Source organism: Parasteatoda tepidariorum, chromosome X2 (assembly GCF_043381705.1).
Source record: "Parasteatoda tepidariorum isolate YZ-2023 chromosome X2, CAS_Ptep_4.0, whole genome shotgun sequence".
NCBI lineage: Eukaryota > Metazoa > Arthropoda > Arachnida > Araneae > Theridiidae > Parasteatoda > Parasteatoda tepidariorum.
The window spans coordinates 59,361,531-59,383,832 of record NC_092215.1 but is presented as its reverse complement, the minus strand read 5'-3'; the positions used below and the strand labels follow the sequence as shown (position 1 = coordinate 59,383,832).

General features: G+C 28.0%; 1 protein-coding gene across 4 annotated transcripts in view; it reads right to left on the bottom strand.

Moving 5' to 3' along the window:
- LOC107439801 (adiponectin receptor protein) overlaps nt 1-22,302 on the bottom strand; it is a 71,765-nt gene that overhangs the window by 21,039 nt on the left and 28,424 nt on the right. For all 4 annotated transcript variants that reach the window (XM_016052507.4, XM_016052506.3, XM_016052508.4 and 1 more), the window contains 2 exons: nt 15,008-15,188; nt 5,402-5,589 (listed from right to left, as the gene is read on the bottom strand). In XM_016052507.4, coding sequence (XP_015907993.1) covers nt 5,402-5,589; nt 15,008-15,188 — 369 coding nt within the window. The remainder of the gene's footprint in view (nt 1-5,401; nt 5,590-15,007; nt 15,189-22,302) is intronic.

Sequence of the window (22,302 nt, the reverse complement as noted above, 5' to 3'; positions counted from 1 at the left end):
TATATAATTTATGTAGTGAATTTCTTAAAGAGTATAAACTAAAAATGTTAACTAAGTGTGTAAAAAAAATCTATATTTGTTGTTAATCATTGTATATTAATTATATGTAATTTGAATTGATATTGAACTGTTGTGAAAATATAATTTGTGTGACAATTATTGAATTAACATTTCAATGGGTGGCTGTATGTTAAGGCGCCATCTATACGAGCTGTAGAAATGTGTTCCTTGAAGAGCTCTGAGAGATCGTTATGTGCGTGTCGGTGAACACCATGAGAAGTTATAATAAATTAGTGTTTTATTTATACAGTCCATTGCTGTGTTTTTTTGTGTGAAGTGATTTCAAGCCCAGTGGGCCCAAACACAATGGAATCATTTAACATTGTTCAAACCATAGCTAATATATTTACAACATTACATTAGGAATTGAAATTCATGCTACTAGAATTTTTCTAAATGAGCTTCCATTATGAAACTACATATTAAGTTTAACATCGTACATTTGTACTGAAAAGGTAGATGCTTGCAAATTGTGCATGTTGCCAAATGATTTAAACAAAATAAAATTAAACAACAATAACTACCAAAAAAAATTCTATTCAGGTAAATTACTATAACCATTAATAAAAGAAATATTTTAACAGTAAGGGATCTTTTAAATAACATTTACATTATAAATAAGGATTTTACAATTGTTTTACTTTCGCAAAAATCCATTTTTATTAAATTAAAAAATGTCTTAAATAGTAAAGAAAACAATATTGAATACTATCTGAAAAGTATTTTGACAGCAACCAATCTTCTCTTTTGTTATACACAACATGTAAAAATGAAAGAAATATATGGACGAACATTGAAAAGATGTATAACACTAAGGTTTAAAACCACACGAATTAAAAATCTGTCCAAAAACAAACCATAACTTGTTTTAAAAAATGTAAGAGATCTATCATCAGCCAGTTTGGAAAAGACAAGAATATTTAGTCTCATAAAAAAGTAGTTTGGCTTCATATATTGCTTCTAAGAAGAAATCTGGAGTTACCACCTTGAACTTGGAAGATGGGAGTTACCACCTTGCCGTGGTGGATGAGCTTGCGTGAGTTTAGGGCCCATTGAGCTATGTCGACGTAAGCTTAGCTACTGGAAGGGCCTTTCAAGCAAAGCCAGAAAAGAAATTAATAAGGAAACAGAAGAAGAGTACCTCCTTGGTCCGCCAGGTTAGGGGTTAGGTGTGTGGTTGACAGACCTACCTTGTAAAACTATCTTGTTCAGAAATCCCAAAGAGTTAAAATTGGACGAAGCCAACCCAAACGACATGGCAAGAAATGGGACATTATTTACTGGTACATAGAATATCTAAATCTTTTATAACAGTGAGAAATCTGATGTTTTTGACAAATATGACATTGATATCCTGGCATTGCAAGAAATATACTGGACAGGTCAGGACATCTTTGAGAAGAAACACGTTTATTATATAGCTGTCAAGAGAAAAACATCACTTAGCTACAGGATTCATAGGAGACACTATATCAGTATAATTTGTGAGCGTGCACCCACTAAAGGAAAAAAAACTGGTAAGGAAAGTTTTTAAGATTTTTCAGAAAATACATATGAGAATTGCCTACAAATTAAACACTAATCTTTTGATTGAGGATTTCAATGCAAAAATTGGAAATGACAATGTGCTAAAGCTTAATATTGGAGAACAAAGCTTACATCAAGTAATTAATGAGAATAAGGAATTTTTGACCAACTTAGCTGCTGCAAATGAATTACTGATTGATGGCATAATATTCCATGAATAAGAATATTTATAAAGCCCAAGTGAAGGTTACCCGATGGGAAGACATACAACTAAATCAACCATATTCTTATAGATCTTAGACACCAAATTAACCTACTGGGTACAAAATGCTATAGAAGAGAAAAATGGATTCAGATCACTTTGCTTTTGTCAAAAATTAGATGTATATTGTTTCTGAACTCCAAAACCCAGACATTTTGAACCTTTATAAGAGTTAAATAGAGGTAACAAGCAGATCCTATGGAACAGGAGTACCGTAATTTATGGAAGAAATGCCGCGGCGTTTACGAGTTTAAAAGCTTCAAAATTTTAAGTGCAGCGTTTACGATATTTTAAAAATAAATTTTACATTTTTCAAAGAGAAAATAAAAATTTTAATCAAAATAGTTGCGAATTATGGCAAAAGATGGCACCATTATTGCTAACCCACCACCCCTTAAAGAAAGTGGGTTGATCTCGCTCTAATTCCGGTCAAACCGCGTGGTTGATAGCTCTTTCCCATTTTTTCTCACTTTGTTACAAGGTGCTTTTTTTTTTAAATAAATTTTTATTGATAAGAGAGAGAAAAAAAAACAGTCATATTTTCTCTTTTTTGGAATATTTTTTTCCCCTTGAAGTAAGTAACTATATTTTATCTTTTAAAAACAAAAACATGAAATAATAATAAATCTGTGTCAAACAAAACATCTATTCCTAAAGCAGTTGAAATTGAAAAGTAAAAACATCTGCATTTCCAATGAACAAAATAAAGAAATGCAAGTTGGGAGAAACTGATCAATCAATCTTGACAGCTGTGCAAGTGTACTGGTTTGTCCCCACATTTCCCTCTCCTGTTTGACCATAAATTAGCCACACCCTTTTGACATTGAAACTTCTTTTTCACTTGGTGTACAAAATGAATTCTATCCCGCTTGCTGCTTTTTTTTTAAATTTGATTTATTTATCTTTTTATTAGTTATTAACTGTTACTTTTTTTGTTACTTGTTAACTTGTTTTTTTCTTATTTGTTTGCTTCTTTTTTGTAGTTATTCATTGTTAGTTTCTTAGCATTAATTGTTACTTTTTTTGTAGTTCCTTGCTAGATTTATTATTTTTTTTTCTTGGAGAGGTGAACGTCTCCTGCTAAAACAAAATGTTATGTAAAAGAAAAAATGAGAATGATCTTGCGCCGAAGAAGAAACGATTATTTCTTTTTCGGAGAATTCTGATTACTTCATCTTGAATTATCTCTTGATTATATCATATAGATTATTATTTTAAATAATGAAATTTATTATTTTAATTAATGAAATTTCTAAAGATGGGACAGTTTTAAATTCACCCCATCATAATCTACAATTGAAACTTAGCTAAATTTATTGGTTTTTCTGAAATTAACAGCGTAATTGAATTATCGTAATATATGGGCGCCACATTGGAATATCCGGAAGAGATCCGAAATTCGGCAAATTCCGAAACGCGGGATTTTGTCGGTCCCGTGAGTGCCGGATTTTGGATCCTATACTGTATTCACTTTTGCCACTATATCGTTATTATGGGTGCAGCGTTTATAACATGTGCGGCATTTACCATGATTTTTTTCTTTTAAGTCTCTTTATCGCGGGTGCAGCCTTTACAATAGGTGCGGTGTTTCTTCCATAAATTATGGTACAAAAATGACTAGGAAATACTTAAGAATATAATAAGCGACACTGTAAATGAAACCTTACCAGAGGAAAATAAGAACAAGAAAATGGATTGGTTCGATCTAGAGTACATTTTGGCAACAACCAAGAAAAATAATGCCTACAAATTAGTGATCCAGAAGCATATAAAGATCTGAGAAAGCAGAAAAAGCAATTACACAAAGATACTTTTCCTAGAAGAGCAGTATAAAAAATTGAAACTCAGGTCTCAAAAAGAATCTAGAACAATAAAGTTATAAAAAAATTTAATCCAAATTTACTTGTTTGAAAAAATATGATGGTAAGATCTTATATATACAGTCAAGCCCTACTATAGTGAACCTTCAAGGGACCGAAATTTCGGTTCTCTATAACCGGGAGTTCACTATATCTGTTACACAGGCAACTTAACTAATGGTTCCTAAACTCCCTTTTATTACACATTATTCAAATAAATGACAAAAATATTATGTAGTAGCAAAAAATGTGTTATTTTTCATTACTATTCGTCCTGCGTAAAAAAAAAAAATTAGTAATATTTAGCAGATGAGCAATCCTCAACATCAGAAAGGGAAACACTTCCCGACTCTGATAATTTTTCCTGAATTTCTGTCATTCCGCTTTTTAAACCTGTTTAACCTGCCATTCGAGCACATAAAAGAAGTCTCATAAAATCGCTTAGGAAATTCATCAACATTTGTCCAGATACAGGAAGATTGAGTCTTCTTCGATTAGTGAACCACTTCAGTAATGCTTCTTCAGCATCCTTGTGATCTGCTTTTCTCAACTTTTTTCTGCCATCTAAATTTTTTTTATGCGTAGAAATTATTAATCGCCTATTTTTCCATATGTTACAAACTGCAGATTTGGATAGTTTATATTCCTTGCAAATATTAGCTTGATTGCGTCCATTTTAAATTTTTCTGATTATGCAAATTTTATCATCAATGGAGAATGTTTTACGTTTATTGCTCGCCATAGTTAAATTTGAGAGACTTGGTTGCAGGATTTTTTTAACTGAACTGAGAGCAAAAAGGAGGTGAAATGAGGGCCTTATCAACACTAACCAATAATGAATTTTCTTTTGACAGAAAATACATATTGAGCCCACTGACACCTTACAGGTGCCTGGATTAGAAACATCTGCTTGGTTTGTTTAAGGATGGGAAAGTGAGATAAAAGAAGCAAACAAGAAAAAATGCTTATCGCTACATTCCCCTCTATAGATTATTTTAAAAATCGGTATATGTATTTATTTTGAAGTACAAATTTCAAAATTGTTAAAAAATAAAAAAAATCAGTTGAAGACAAAAAAAGGTTCATTATATCTAACTTCCTCACTTTTTTGGTTTACTATATCCACAAAAAATAACATATGTGTATAGCAAGGCACGAGACCGAACATTTTGTTCACTATATCCGGGAGTTCACTATAAACATTGTTCACTATAGTGGGGTTTGACTGTATATATGTGATGAGCACAAGAACTTAGATCGATGTCGAATAAAAAATATGCTGAATATTGGTTACTGCATATTGGACAAGTGTTTAGTAATGAAATGGAATAACACTTGATTTGTGACTATTATACATTTGTGTAACATTAATTTATAATTGACAGTAAAGTCAAGGAACACTAGTCCCATTAAGCTCCAATCGAATTTTTTTTTCGATTAGTGCAAAACATTTTAAGCAACCTTAACTGTGTAAAAAAATGCTGTCAAAATACTTTTCAGCACTATTCTATATTTTCCTGTAGGCTTAAAATACAAATGAAACTCAAAAGATTACATAAAAAAAATATACTTGAGTTACATTTTGAAATTAAAGGGGATGTCTTTTGACCCCTTTGTATTGTTTTGAATTTCTCTGTTAATATGCTGAAATACTATAAAGAGGGAAAAAAGTGCCAAATTAAAATTTACTAACCAGCTCTCAACCAACGGAATTGTGGTTCGCTAAATTTATCCCACATTGAAACAATAATGGAAGCCGCACCAAGTACACTAACAAGAACAAAATAAAAAACTTTGGGCTGATAATCACAGTAGAAACCATAGTAAAGCCACGGAACAAATGATCCTATAATTAAAACAGCTATTCCACAGTAGTCAAGCCTAGAGAAAATTAAACACTTTATAAGAATGATATATTTTAACAAATGTATTTAAATGCAATATCAGATTTGCCAACATCTGTTCTTCTCTTTGTACAGTTACATTATTTAATAATTAGTGATGGTGAAAAATATATGTCAGAACACCAACTGTACTTCAAAGATGAGATCATTAATATGAAGTAATAATTCATTCTAAAACAGTAATAAATGATAGTAAGTATATGTCAAAGGCTGAGTGAATATTTTATTCAGTTAGCTTCCACTTTGATGTAAAGAATATATATTTGTTACAATTTTTATAGACTTAAAAAACAAATAATGAAGTAAAGTGGGTGATGAATTATGATGGATGATGAAGTATGAATGTTGAATTACATCACTTAGATCAAGGCTTCTTAAAGTTTTTATCCCTTCCGTGATACCTCTTGCAGGCTTTTCTTGAATTTAATTAACCCTTTAACTACTCTCAACCAGAGTTAAATAAACATTTGTCATAAAGACTACCATTTAATGCCAGTTTAGGTAATTCAAGTCACTACTGTTACATCTTCAGAGGTTGCAAAATATTAAAATCTAACCTATATATATATACTTAAAATTTTTTTTTAAAAGTGTTTCTCTTCTTAATATACACTACATTGTTTAATAGAAATAAATAATATACAAAAAATAAGCACATTTTTAAATTGTAGTCTATGAGATAAATGATTAGTACAGAATACAGGGTTCGCCAAGTGGGTCCACTTTGAAAAAACCTGCCCGGGTTTTATTGGGCGGGCCCACTTTGAAAAAACCCACTTGAAACGATAAGTGGGTTTCTTCAAAAAATTTTTTATTAAAACTTATTGTTGCACATTTAATTTTATATAATTTATTGTGCAGCATAAGTCTGTCAAATAGAGTTGCAGGATTTATATGATTAAGTTTTTAATATTTGTAAAGTAAAAGAAACTCGAATCTATAATTTTAAAGTACTATTGAAAACTTTAGGTGGGTTTTTTCAAAAAAAAAATATTTTAATGAAATTAAATCAAATAGAAATTTAAATAATATAGTCTGAAAAGATCAATTTTTCAAAAGATCAATATAAAAGCAGGCTTCATATATTAATAAACCGGTTATAATTATTAATTCATATGTTTAAAAAAATTAAAAAGAATCTTTTTTTACTAAGTGATACATTAACAAATTTAAACAGTTTTATTTTCTGGCTTTAAAAAAATAAGCTTAAACTTTTTAAAATTATTTATCTAAAAATAAAATCATTTTCCTAGGGTTAATTATTTGAAAAAAATGGAGAAGTGACTGATACTCTATAATTATACTTAATTTTAATTTCACTTTCTATTAATCTTATTATAAAAACATGGAAGACCATTAAACATTTATTTCAGTTTTTTATTAAAGTCAAAAATCAGGTGAAATTTCAGTTTATACTGATAATAAATATTTACTGGTAATTTTATAATGGGTTATATATATATATGTTTAATAAATATAGTAAATAAATGTGTGTGAAAACAAAAAGATTAATAAACTTGTTCTTTTTATATTACTGCATTTATATTTTATAATGCGTGGGTTAAAAATTGTGAAATGTTATGTACCTAACACTAAAGAAGATTGAAATATATATTAGTGATAATGCGTTATTTAAATTTAAAATACATGTAACAAAATTAAAACAATTTTTTGGATTTATTTCTATTTTTAAGCTTGCTTATACAACACTGTACAATACTGTGTAAATAAAAATATTTACACAGTAAAACTTAAAGCTTATGAGCACTAAATGAAAAAAACCAATTTTCCCCAGGTTTTTTCAATAAAACCCAGACGGGTTGGGTTTTTTCTAAAATACCCGGGTTTTTTTCAAACCCTGACAGAATAACACTCATTTAATTATAGTGGACATGAAGAACTTTGTTACAAAATTAAATTTGAATACAGAAAAACATAAAGACACACTTTGAAAAGAAATTTCAACAACTCAGTTGGTTGAATCTTTTCTTTGTAAACAGATTTCACCTGAAAAATTTGTGCGGAGAAAGTTAGAATGTTTCATTGAAAATAGATTTTGAAACTTAAAAAATTCTATTATCAAACTAAAATGCCAAAAAAAAGAGGAAACATGATATCAAAAAAGACCTTATCTTGCCCAGTGAGTCATAGAATCCACAAGTTTATAGAGGTTATATGACGAAAATTAAGGCTTGCAGACTCTACAATTTAAAGTTCCAACTCCAAACCTACATTTTTCAGGCCATTTAAATAAACCTAATATCGCACTGCCTAGTAATACTTTTTTACATCATGCTAATACTCAGCGACATATTTGCATGCTGCTATCCCTTGACTTTAGCCCTTTCAGTGAATTTAACAGTACAAAAAAAAAATTTCTTATGACCCCATAATTTAAGTCATAAATTTTTTTGAATTAGTTACGTTTAATAATGCCATAAGTAATTTGAGGACCAACAATTTAAGAAGCTCTGAATCAGATAAATACTAATAATTTTTTCTCTACAGTTCTTTCAATAAAAACTCAGGGTAAGAAAAAGCTTTATTCTCAAAACATAGCTTCAAACATACAACGTGAAGAATGTTAAAAAATTATGAAGGTCATTAACAGATTAAACATAATAACATATTTCCAAAGAACCTTTAACTAAACAAGATCAGTTGACAAGTCAGCAAATGGTAAATTAACTTAAAAGTGAATGGTGGATGATGATCAAATGATGGAAAATGAAATTGAATATATATATATAAAACAATGAGCTGGTTTTTGAATACCAAGTTAAAATAGATAGTAGAATCCAGTTTGAAACAATTGGCAGAATTAATTTATAATTAAAAAGAGTTTAACAAAACAAGTTTTGAGAAATGAAAGTCAAACTTAAAATTTTTATACATAAAACTCTTTGAAGTCCTGTTGTTTATAAAATTACTACACCAACAAACAAGAAAACTGAACACTCTGGCTGAATTGTCAGAACGAGGTTTAACTTTAAACCTGGTCTAAACCGCGAAGTTAAACCAAGCTGCATTGCAGAAACGAAGTTTAAGGAAAAACGCGGTTCTGAAGATCTAGTTCAGCCTTGTCTAAGTTAAACCTAGTATGAGGTAGGTTTAAACCAGGCAGACGAGTTTTAAACCTCAATCGTCTTCTTACAATTGGAGAACGTCAATCTCGCTTTCCTAGATGTTTAGTTCTGTATTGTTTTATCAGTTTCAAAACATAAATACGCACGTGTTATTGAGAAACCATAATATAATTTAGTGTTAATATCGTATATTTTTTCTGTATCTTTTAAAGTGTTTATAAAATCTTATGAAAGAATGCCTCTTTTATTTTCTGAATTAACAGTATACTATTCAGTAATTCTTGTTTTCTTGAAAATAAACATTGAGATAATTTAATATCTCACTTGCTGAATGGGGCTTTCTTTTTGAGTGATTTTGTATATTATATTCAACCACACAGAAGATAGACCTTTTCGGAATAAAACGTGAGGGATACGAAATTACAAATTTAAGGATTAAAAAGAGTGAGATTACTTTTTTTTAAATTAAAAATCATGAATGTTTGAATAGACTAATTACTGATCTTAAAATAGTGCTATTGTCAATAAAAAGTATTGGATTCTTTACAATTTGACAATAATTATTACTATTTACTTCATTTGATAGTTTCAAACATTGATTAGATTTTTTTAAAGAGGGGAGTTTCATTTATTTATAAAATTTCTTATCTCTTAACATATGTTTTTTAGTAGCAGTCAACAGATTTTCAAAGCACATACATTAATTTATCTTTTTTGATTTGTTTGCTACATTTTCTAAAGTATTAAAAAAAAACATCACCTAGTAAAATGTTCTAAATCAGAGAATAACAACTTCATGCCATGAATAAAAGTTACAGTGCATGTTATAATTCTCCTTTTTATAAATCTCAACTACATAAATAAAATGCTAGTAGCTGGAAGTTGAAAGAAATTGTGTTTTTAAAACTTAATTTAGAAGAAAAAAAATTCACAGCCACTTTTCATTTTATTTTGTTACTATTGATGAAGTTTTAGTGTGAATTGGTGAAAACATTTTTTACTTCAACTAAATTATAAGAAAAATAAAAGCGAAAATTAATTTGTTAAAGATCTCTGTTTTTGTAACACTAAGTGCAGAGATATTTACTTGAATAGACTAACTTAGTTGAACTTTCTTAAATTTTTATTTGCATGTCTCTAGCACAGCTCAAATAGACTAGATGAAAAAGAATTTTTCATTACTGTAAAATGAGATAGGCCATACCAAAATTTTTCTTTGAACTGCTTTATGAGCTATGTAAAATCACATTTAAATTTTTTATATTTAATTGACTGAAAGTCATTTAAGATGCTGAAAACTGGTTCGTCTTGGCACTATTAACTAAGTTCGACAAATAGGTTGCATTTAAATATTTTTTTTCTGTGCATATTGTCAATAACCAGGAGATAAACTTTTAATGCTATGGAAATTAGTGATTTTTGCCCTGTAAGAGTGGCAGAAAGCAGTTGTCTCTTAAGGGAAAATAGACTATTAAATGAGCTAACACAATTCAGGGATATTTCCGTAACATCATCTATCGGGCCAACTAAAATGAGTGATGTGCCAAATAGATTGTAAAATTGCTATTTTTCTAGACTTTTGCAACTGAGCAAGTGAACACCACAACATGATTCTTTGAAGAGAGCTTGTTTTCACTAAGTATAATTTTATTGAATCCTTAATAAATGAAGACATACTCATGTTTTTATTATTCTACATTTTTGATATATTTAAAGAAAAAATATGAGAAACAAACTTTGCGTATGTAGTCAATGATAAAAGACAACAAATATGTGACATTGGTAGGCCATTCATTCCATGGAATTAAAAATTAAACACCATAATATTATCATTCATGTTGGTTTATGTTACAGTAAAAATATGATTTGTTAAAAAAAATTTTATAGATCAAATAATGCTTATGTTTTATTGTTTAATAATTAAAAACTATAATGCAATTTAAAAAGTAAAAAAAGTTAAAAAAAATCTGTGTTATCTAAATAGTATGTATATAATATATAACATCTTATATGTTATAAAAAATTACAGATATCAGCATGGTGATAAATTTAGCACTAAATCAAGTTAGTAAGCCCGAAAGAAAGTTTAAGAAGTTATTAAGCATGTGAGTAATAAAAAGTGCTGTTTGAAAGAAAAAAAAACTTTTGAAGTTCATAAAAGCTTACTTCATTTTTAAATACATACAAATGATTTTCCTCTCTTATTAATAGTTTTCAATTATGCTTTTAAGTAAATTTTCTAGAATGTGCATGCCCTTGAATTGCAAGAATAAAATCTAATACAGTAGAATTTTTCCTTAATACAAATTTAAATTCTGAAGTTCATTTTTTCATCTCTATTAGTCCTGCAGTGGACTGATCGTTAAGACACTGTTACCTGTAGAACTCTGAAGTCAAGCACCACTGGCTGCAGTCAATAAGTGGGTGAGTAACCACTTTGATCAGCCTGCGTAGGGACTAAGGGTGTGCTGTACCGGTTCTCCTAAAACTGTTTTACCATGAAGTGCTAGACTTCGCATGCAGGACGTCGGGTTACCAAATCAGGGGAGCCATTCCTTCTGCAGATGATCAAAATTGTGATGGCATGTCTTCGAATCACCAAAGTAAATAAAGCAACCTGACACAATACCTTTCACTGATTGGTGCCAAAGTTATGGCAAACAGTACTAATCTAACTAGTAGTCAATAACAATTGTTTGTGTCAACAACAATTGCCAAAAGAAACAAAATTACCTTAAAAAAATATGCAGTTGTTTACCCGGGAGAGATTACGAGTTAGCCCTTAAATTTCATACTCTGTCATGATGGGTTTTTTTTTCTTTCTCGTAAGCTGTTGCCTGGTTGAGGGCTGAAATTTGATAAAGGTACACAGGTAGCAATCTATAAATCTTTTATGCTATATCATGTACTGTGCTCTTTTATCAAAAACTATGTGAGCAAAAATTTATATATAGGTAATACTTCTATATCGGAATATGTTTGTGTCAACAACAATTGTCAAAAGAAACAAAATTATCTTTAAAAAATATACAGTTGTTTACCCGGGAGAAATTACAAGTTAGCCCTTGAATTTCATACTCTTTCATGATGTTTTTTTCTTTCTTTCTTGTAAGCTACTGCCTGGTTGTGGGCAAAAATTTGATTTAGGTACACGGAGCAATCTATAAATCTTTTCTGCTAATGGACAAACATATTCTTTTTTAAATATTGAAAAACCTGAGGTCTATAAGGAACAATGGTTGCTTGAGTGACTTACAAAACATCATTGTAAAATAGTTTATCTACTTAATACTAAGTCTCATAATCAAGTATTAATGTTGCTTACACAAATAGAAATAATATATATATATATAATTAAATACATATATTCAAAATATATATATTCTTGTTATATAGAAATTATGCAGATTCCTTAATGTTGTGCATTGAAAGGAAACGCACATAAGAAAATTTATAAAAATATGTGATCAACAAATATACTAAAATGAGGTTCTAAGATTGTGTGTCTCGTGCTGTGTGTGAGTCCTATAAAAATTTTACTTTGTATATTTATTGGAAAAACTTAATTATTAGTAAATTTTCTTTAAGAAATTTTATTTTAAAACCAATTTTATAAACAAGTTAATTTTATGTCTAGAATACCAATGTTGATTATATCTATATTACTTACCTTCACTTAATTGGTAACTGTTAAGTTACAACAAAAATCATAGCAAAATCAATCATAATAATAAAATGTTCCATGCATGATAGAAAAATTATTTTTCACTCATTTTCATTTATATAGAATGAAAAAAAAATCAGATTATTTTATTAAATGTATTTTTGTATAACACATATAGAGAAATAAAGTAATAAAAACAAGTATACATGTTATTATACATAAATTTTATTTATAAAGCACTTTTTAATTCAGATTTTCATTTGCCATGTAAAGTTTTTATTTAAAAATCCATTATTTCTTAGAATTTTCTTTCTAAAATAAGTCAGATAAGTATTATTTTATTTGCAATAGAATATAGACCAATGTTCATTGTTCAATATTTAAAATATAATGTTCCGCATGAGAACTTTTCATATACAAACACACAACAACATTTAACAAAACCGAATTCTATCTTATAAAAAACATTTCTTTTTTGATTAACTATGCTATGATTCTAACATAACTAACTTTATTTTCATTATGATCGTATCTACAAAATGTAAACAAAACATCCCAAGACTTTTCCAAATAGTGACAGATACGATTCCTTCAACCTGATTGGGTGAATTTATCAACTAGGCAAAATTGTAGTGCAAATACATCCGATAAGCTTGGTCTTGCTCCAGTCTCGTTAAACCTCGGCAAAACCACGTTCGAGCAACGAAGACTAGTTTTTCGTTTAGACCGGGTTTACGTAAACCACGGAACTGGGGTTTAAACTACCGAATTTAGACTGCGTTCTGACAATTCAGCCTTTAGTTTGTCAAACAATTTTTAAATAGGATTATCAATTTTAATATTACTCTTAAAACAGTTTAAAACTATTTCAGGTGCTTAAAATAAAATACATCTTCTGATTAATGATAATTAGTTTTTTAATGATAAGTTATATACAGTGGTTTATAATATTTATAAATTAAATTGTGCTATTTTGATTTCACAACACCCAAAGAAGCAAATAAACTGCAATTACAAAAAGTGTAAACATCAACAAAATGTCTAAAGGTAATGTAAATTCAAAAATATTGGTTCTGAATAAGCAAAATTCACATAATGAAATATAACATTTCAAAATGATTCAATGATGGTTTCTGTATAAAAGTAAATAAATGTGAACTAGAGGCTTCAATCTCAATTTTATTTGTGAACCACAATTTTATTTGTGAATATCAGTTTATTTGTTTAATTGTGAGACAATTTAAATTCTAATTTTATAATTAATAATATCCAACATATCAAAATAAAAACATTACAAAATGAAAGAATGGAAATGTTAAGTCCAAACAAAGCGTTTCTTGATATTAATATCAAAGATTGCAGACTCAGATTATAACATTTCTAACTATTCACAACTTCCCAGCTAAGTTAAACTAGTTTTAAGAAATATCACAATGAGGAGGCTTTGATTATTTCATGGAGTCATTAACGAATCTTAAATCAAGAAGTTTCAACATTGAGTAGAATCAATAAATAACAAGTCAGAAGATACTTTATACTATTTATAGAAACTCAAAAGTATTGTTAAACAATTGTTTAAGCATTTATCTCACTGTGACAAAAGATGACAACAATGCCAAGCTTGTAAAAGACCATTCACTATTGTTTAAATCAAATGTGTACACATGCCACAAAATTGAGCGTACATTTAAAACAGACTTTCCATTTGAACTCCAGAAGTCATTTTTTTGCTTAGTTCATTGTTGTGATTCAAAAAGAGGGACTTCACAAGAGTGCCTACAAAGACATTTAATTTCATTGCTTTATAGAGCTTTGTTAAAGTTTTCAAATACCTCCTTCCAAATTCTAGTTCCATAGCTCCAAGGAATAGACAATGAGCTGTACTTCGTAATTGTTCTCTATTATATTTGGCTTACAGATACAATAGACATATGGCTTTTTTTTTAAACAGATACTGGATTATTTCATCAATAGCTTACAATGAATCAACTTTAATGAATGCTTACATGACAAGTATAGTCAAATAGTGTATGAAAAGCATGAGTATCTTTTTCGTTACACTAATAACTACATTTCAAGCACATATTTAATTTTCAAAATAACTTAGTTTTGATTTAATTTCTAACATCTGATTAATAATTTACTGTACTAATAATATGTCCCTTAACATAAAAATTCTTTGTATCCTACAGTAATAAAAATGAAAGTGAATGATATTCATAGCCTGATTAGAAAAAAAAAGTTTTGCTTGTTACTATTTTTTGAAACTTTAAATTTCAATTCTAAAAAGGCTAATATAAACTTGAGGATATTTTCAGATAAAATTTTTTTTAATGCTTTTCTAGAGGAGCTTTGGGTACACGTTTGCTTTCATTGGTGTTTTTAATATGGGGCATTGTTTATTCTAAAAAACATGGAAAATTCACACTTTTTGCACTAAACTACCATTAATTTTCATTTATCCTAAGCTTACTGATTCTCAGGCATTCTGAATATGAGTCATGTATCATTTGAAATAACTAATGACTTAAGCAATATAAACTACATTTGTTGACAAGTCTCCTAATGTAACAAAAATTGAAATAAAAAGTATATAAACAGAACTTCACAACTAACATAACCATAAAAATACTTTATACACTTACTTGCTAAACAGTCTTCCAACATGTTCTGAATGACAACTTACAGTATGAAACATAGATGACATCCCAAGACATATTATTGCACTTGCAAAGAACGTAGCAAATACTGCTTTCTCTTCCCATGGAATTAGAGCTGATGGTCGTGACAGAAAGTATGTGGCAATTCCAACAAATAGAAGACAGCCTTTAATGAGATTTCATTTTAAATTATTTAGAATATAGATAACGTACTTTGATTCAACTGTTAATAAGATAGGTTGACAAATTATCAATTATCAGAATTAAAAAGTATGCAAAATCTTATAACTCTTGAATTGATATTTTTTTAACATCAATGGGCCAAAAAAATGTGAGTTTGCTAAGAATTTTTAAAATTCAAGAAATTAAAAACAAATATCAGTTTTGTTGATTGCTTAGTAATACTTTCCAAGATATTTCCTAAAAATAGTTGTACAAGCTTTTAGAATTACAAGTTAAAATATCACCCCTACAGTAACAAACTTTGAACTCTAAACCATTGTATTTGAATAGCATTAAAACAAATTAAATGTGATAAATTCATAATTAAAAAATTCGCATTTAATAATCAACATTAAGTGGCGTTGAGGCGATAAAAATATTACCTTCAAATTCTAAAATTTTGAACATAACTATTTGTTAAGCAGAAAATAACAATTTTCTTTTGCAAAGAAAATATCAAATATCTTTCGCATACTTCCTTATTGCAGAAGCTAATTTTTCCACGCTAATGCTAATATAGTTAAGATTGTTCAGCTTTTTTAATCACCCCTATTAATAGCTCAAAAAGTCTATTTTTAAATATAGTAATTTCTGAAAATAAGTTCCACTCTATGTATGGTTAAAAATTACTTTTTGCATGATGCAAGGAACAAGGATATTCAGATTTCAATTTTTTAATCTTTCTAAAGACTAATGCTAGAATCTCCAACCACTGTGGTTAGAAACTACCAAATTTAAACAACTGTTAAAAATTTAACTTTAATAAATGATTTTAAAATCAAGATTTTTTAAAATGGTATTCTTTTTCTCACTTTTAACTATTTTTAAAAAAATAAAATATGATATAAGGCTAAATTTCGTTTGACAGAAGACTGACATCAATTAGGGATGCAAAGGAAAATACAGATTTGTATCAGAAAAATAATTTAATCAGTGTAGAATATTTGTATCTTCATTCCCATCTATATTTTTTCTGAATATTTGATTTTATAAGTTACCAAAAAAATAAATTCAATTTGGCTGTATCAATTTCCATGAATTCAGCTTCTCTCTAACCATTAATATATTTCTGCATTCATGAACAAACATTTTTTATGTAATAACAACAATGGACAATTACAGTCAAAATTTTTTTTAATTTTAATGCATTCAGAATCTCTCAAAACTCCCAGAAACATTTTATTACTTTTCTAAGAAGGCTATTTATTTAGTTTTTTTCAATCAAAAAAAGCTTACTTTCGTTTTCGCCCGAAACGGGGAGTCACGTGATTATTCATGAACTGACGTCACACGTGTCCATCTGCCGCTCACTTACAATAGCTGTGCTGTGAAAACCAATATGTTCTTGCTTTCGTTTAAATTTTCTAATTAAATCCAACCACTTTAGATGGTCTAAATCTATCCGTATAAAAAATTGCTTCTTAATATCGCTTAATAAAAATGTGGATTTCATATAACGTATTTTTACAATGTTAAATTTCAGTGGTACCCACTGAAACATTGTTAATACTTGATGAAATTTTCTAGCTCGGAATATTTAAGATTTTTTAGTTTAATAAAAAAGTGCATGGTATTGCTTATGAATGATGCGTTATAAATACAAAATAACTTCGTTTTTTCATTTTTTAACTATAATCTTAATTTTAATGTATTCTTCAAGTTCATTTGGAAGATTTATTTTCATCTTAAGTGAAAGAAATGTTGGATCAATTTCTTATGTAGAATAAATAGTTTTAATTTTAAAATGTAGGACAGCTTAAGTTATTGATAATTTTTATCTATTTATTCTAGCGTGAATTCAAAGCATGTAATTGTCCTCATAGCAGTAGCCTCTTAAAAAACTTGTGATCCCAGCAAATTCATATATAAATATATATTTAAATTCATATATATATATATATATATATATATATATATATATGAGTTTNAAGCATATGCATTTATTTAGTTCTTTATTGCAGAAATAGGAATAAAATTTTATAAATGCATATAAAAATAATTTTTCGCCATAGCAAAGTTCCTATTTACTCAAAGAATAAAAATATTGAGAAAAAATATCAACATTACTGTTTATTTTTTAATTATTTAATAAATAATAAAGAATGTGCATTAGAATTTCTTTCCATTTTGCATAAGTTAATTTTTTATTTTTGTTCCCTAGTTTTAGTGAAACAAAAATTTCCAGCTTAATGATATTCGCTGAAATTTTGAGGATAAATAAGTTAATTAGATATGGATAAATGAGAAATTAAGTGAAACTTTAAGTATAACTAGATGATGATGGTCAGATATATTTCAATGGACTAGATTCTTGAAAGTGTTGATACATTTTCGGCTATACCGTATGCAGAACCTGAGATTTTTTTAAAACTATTTTATTAAATTTTTTTTAATTAAAAATGTATAATGTTTTAATTTTACTATATTAGAAGTCTTCATTGCAAGCACTGACAAATAGCTTGCACAAATAAGGAGAGAAATTAACAATAACCATACTTTATTAATACTATATTGCAGAAATAGGAATTAAAATTTATAAATTTAAAAATAAAAATAATTTCGAACTGTAACAGAATTCCTATTTAAGCTAGGAATAATAAATATAAGCGTTAATGCGTATTTAAATATTTAATACATAGTGAAACAAAAAAAAAAAGATGACATAAACTGCATTAGTAAATATTTACTTAAAAAGAAAATCCTTCAACTGTAGTAATAAATAAATTAAAGAAGCAACATTAAATTACATTATTTGAATTTTTGATCATTAGCACATAGATTGTAACGATTATGGACTGATATTTTTCAATGGACTAGATTTATGAAAATACTGATTTGTTTTAATGCAATAACGAATTATAAAATCATCCGTCCTATATCAAAATGTATAAAATTTCTATCCAATCTGCGACTTAGTTTAATTAAGTAATTAGGTTGTTATGAAGCATTATTTTAATTTTAAAGTAAGTGGAATAAAATAGTATTTTCTATGAACTTTAACACCACTGATTTCAGCCGAAAAGAAATGTTGATTCGCTGAAAAGAGCTACATAATCATTTCTTCAGATATTTTAATGATAAATAACATTGTTTGAAGTTTTAAAATCTTTCTTTCATTTTGCACACGCTCTCAGAACCGTAAATTTAATTCACAAAATTTTTACTGATAATTTACAAAGGATGTTCATGCGATATACGTGATATCAAAACTAAAAGAGCATTGAAATAGCCTTAGCGGATGAAGACGGCACGTTTCCCTTCGGCACATTTGACGTCATAACCAATCAGGGGTCGTTTTCGACTGCATCACTTACGGAGGCCTTTTGGGGCAATTTAAATGTTTAATAACTAAATAAATTAACATTTGCCGAAATTGTCCATTTAAATACACATTTTGTACCAGCAAAGTGAACATAAAAATTTTTCAAAGTGTAAACAAACATGCTGCACTGAATTATTTTGTGGTTACTATATTACCATGTTTTTGATTTGCATCAGACCTGTTCAATCTTCTGCCAGTTAAAATTAACTTTAATGTTAAAAAAATAGTTTAAATAAGAAAATAACATATTTTTTAAGCAAACAATTTATTTAAAAACCACAGTTTTAGAATCATTTTTGTAGTATGAGTTTTAATTTCTTGATTACAAAGAAAATTTAATAGATACATATAGAAATATCTGGGGTTATGTCACATGAAAAAACACTAATAACTTTATTTTAGAACAATCTTGCCACAACAGAATACAAATGTAACCAATTTTTTAATTTTAAAATGGAATCAAAGTTTTCTGTTGCCAAAAATAGAAGTTTTATACAGTAAACTTTTTTTTTAAAAATATTTATTTCAAAATTTTTAAGCATCTTAAAATAGCGTATGTAGCTGCAAACATAGAATTTATTTATGTATTTTTTTTTTTTTGCAAAATATTTCGATAAAGCTTATACTTTCAATTCATAACTTTGTGACAGAAATTTTATTCATGTATGATAGTAACATGATTTTAAATTAATTTAAAAATAGAAAGTTCTTAATAAAATATCAGAGTAAATTTTCTGTTAAGAAGTTTCAAAACTACGCTAGTTTTTTTAAAAACTTGAAATGGTTATTGACAAATGATACATTTGATTTGAATTGATTATACATTTGAGAATGTATAATTATTTCATTTGAGATTAATCATGTGTTTTTATGTGGAATTAAAAAAAAATGTCAAAAAAAACTAGTGTTTAACTAAATGAATTGCCCATTGATTTGGTCAATGGTATACATGAATTCATATTATTTAATTTTTTTAAAAAAAATATTTTTCATGCACATAGTTCTTTTTAATGGATGGAATTTAAACATTTCAATGAAAATAACACATTTAAAATGTTTTAAATTCAAAATTGATAAACACTGGTGCTTACAGTGGAAAGAGGGAATGATAAATTTTGAGTTAGCAATAGGAATTAAATGACAGTTTGATATCTAATTAGGATGTAAATGTGTCTATTCTGAAATGGATGAGAACCTTCCCCCCCCCCATTCAAATGGCGTGTTCTAACTTTTAGAAGACATTTCTGAGATTCAATTGAGATTTATTTTTGGATCTATAAGTAAGTGTCCTGCAACAATTTCCTTATCACTTTTTCTTCACTATCAATAACTAAAATTCACATATTTTGCAAATACTTATTTGAATAACATAAAACAAGAATGGAGCTTAGCTTTTAGATAGTTACTTCATGTGACCATTACCATTTATAATAGATAAGAAAGAAATATTAAACACACAAAGTTATGCATCTTATTCTCTCATTTATTGCTGTCATCATTTTATTCAAAAATTTGTCTTGCTTTTATTTATAGAATAATTGTAATAATGCATATTGTATAATTTCAAAATAATGTTATTGCACAACAGACCCACATGAGAGAGGCTTAATTTTATATCTTTGTTATAAAGAAATTGAATGAAGGATATTTTATGATTATCTACGTGAACATAGAATTTTAATGTTACTAATTTGTTTTAAATTATAAGTAGGACACGGAATTTGAATTATAAGTACTTATTTTTTCTTTGAATTTTATTCATAAAATCAGTTATGTAAACTCTAAAATAAATCATATGAATATGATTGGTGATGTTTGATTTAAAAATAGCATAAATACAAATCTCAATATTGGATTTAAAAAATGTGTGCATAGGAATCGCTATATTGGGTTTCAAAAACATGTGAAACGCAATGTTCAATTTTTTAAATCATGTGAATTGTAATATGCCAGTTTCCATCATGTGAATATAAAATGCAATGGTTAACTTTGGTCAGGCAATTCCCACAATCGATATTTGATATAAAAACCTGGTGAATCTGAAGCGAGTTATAAGATTTTGAAAATATGTGAATACAAATCATGAAATTATTTTTTATAATAGTGTTCATACTAATCAGAATTAAAGATTTATAAACCGCTTGAGTATGAGTCTCAATGTTTAAATTTGAAATAAAGCGAAATTGAATTGCGATGCGTAATTTTTAAATCAAGGAGATACAAATAACAACATTTGATAAATCTTGACTTGCAAACAGCTACTAATTTATGAACTGCAAATCAGTTCAATATAGATAGCAAAAAATATGATTGAAAAAACATCTGATATAAGAATTACAAGAATATTAATCAAAGATCGTGATGGTAATAAATCACATTAACGTGAATCATATGTGATTCATAGACCACTTTAACACAAATTGCGAAGTCTATTTTATGAATTGCTTTACTACATCATTACTAGGGCTGCAAGTTTGTCGTGGCGCGAATTTCTGTGAAATTGTCATCCTTTTTCCTAAAATCCACAAATTTTTCAATATGTCTTGACTTGCGCGAAAATTGCTTAAAATTTGATTTTTTTCATGTTTTATTTATTATTTTTATTAAACAGAATTTTTTATTTTCCTGAACCTTAAATTGAACACGTAAAACTGATTAGATATTTAGGGGAGTGAATCAATAGCAAAATGACATGAAAATAGTTCAGAGATAATCACAATCTTGTCAACTAAGGTGGTCTTTCTACACTTAGGGAGGGTAATTACTTTCCTGAAGTCAGTAAGAGTACAAATAAAATTGGAATCACAAAAGAAGGAAAATGATATAAATCAAATCTTTGACAAAAAAATTGTTATACATGCTATTGCACTGGGCAATGAAATTTCTACTGCCTTTCTACATACCCAGTTAATTTTTCCTAGGCGGCTTCTGATTTCTTAAATATGGATCAGTTTCTTAGATTAAGGGGGGGGGGACTAGTAGTTAGTAGGGACATGTAACCAGTAGTTTGAATGTAGAATGTTTGAGTTTTCATAGCAATTACTTCTTACAGAGCAACGGTCAAGAAATTGCGCGCTGGTGAAGGAAAATTGATCGAGTTTTGGAAATCAAAGACCGAACTATCCAAAAGTGGCAATTCGAATTTTGTCGGTGCCTAAAAACAGCATTGACACAGAAATATCGTTTTCTATGTATAAAAATGCATTAAGTGATGAAAGACGAAGGATAAATGAGAATAATCTGACAATGTACAATACTTTGTACCAAAATTCTGTTCATTTAAATAAAAATATTAATATTGCTTGAAATTCAAAATAATACTTTTGTTGTGTATTTCTAAGCGTTTTTTATTATTTGCGCAATTTCTGTCTATCGCATCATTGAAATAATAAATTTTTTTATGTTTAGAATTTGTGTAATTTTCAAAATTTCCCGCGATTTTTCCGCAAATTTGGGGTCTTTTTTTCCGCGACAAACTTGCAGCCCTAATCATTGCTCATCAAGGCGTCAAATATTTTGGGCTGTCAAAGACAAGAAAAAGATCAGAACTTTTTTTTAGAGAAAGCTGAATTAATGATTTAAAAAAAAAAATTGCAATTTCAATATTTTACAAAAACACAATCACGCAAGTAAATTTTAAAAAATTATCTGCAGAATTTAATTTCTGCAGATATTTCTAAACACAATGTTTACATAGATATCATCTAACTCAATCTTTAATTTTCTCTATTATCTT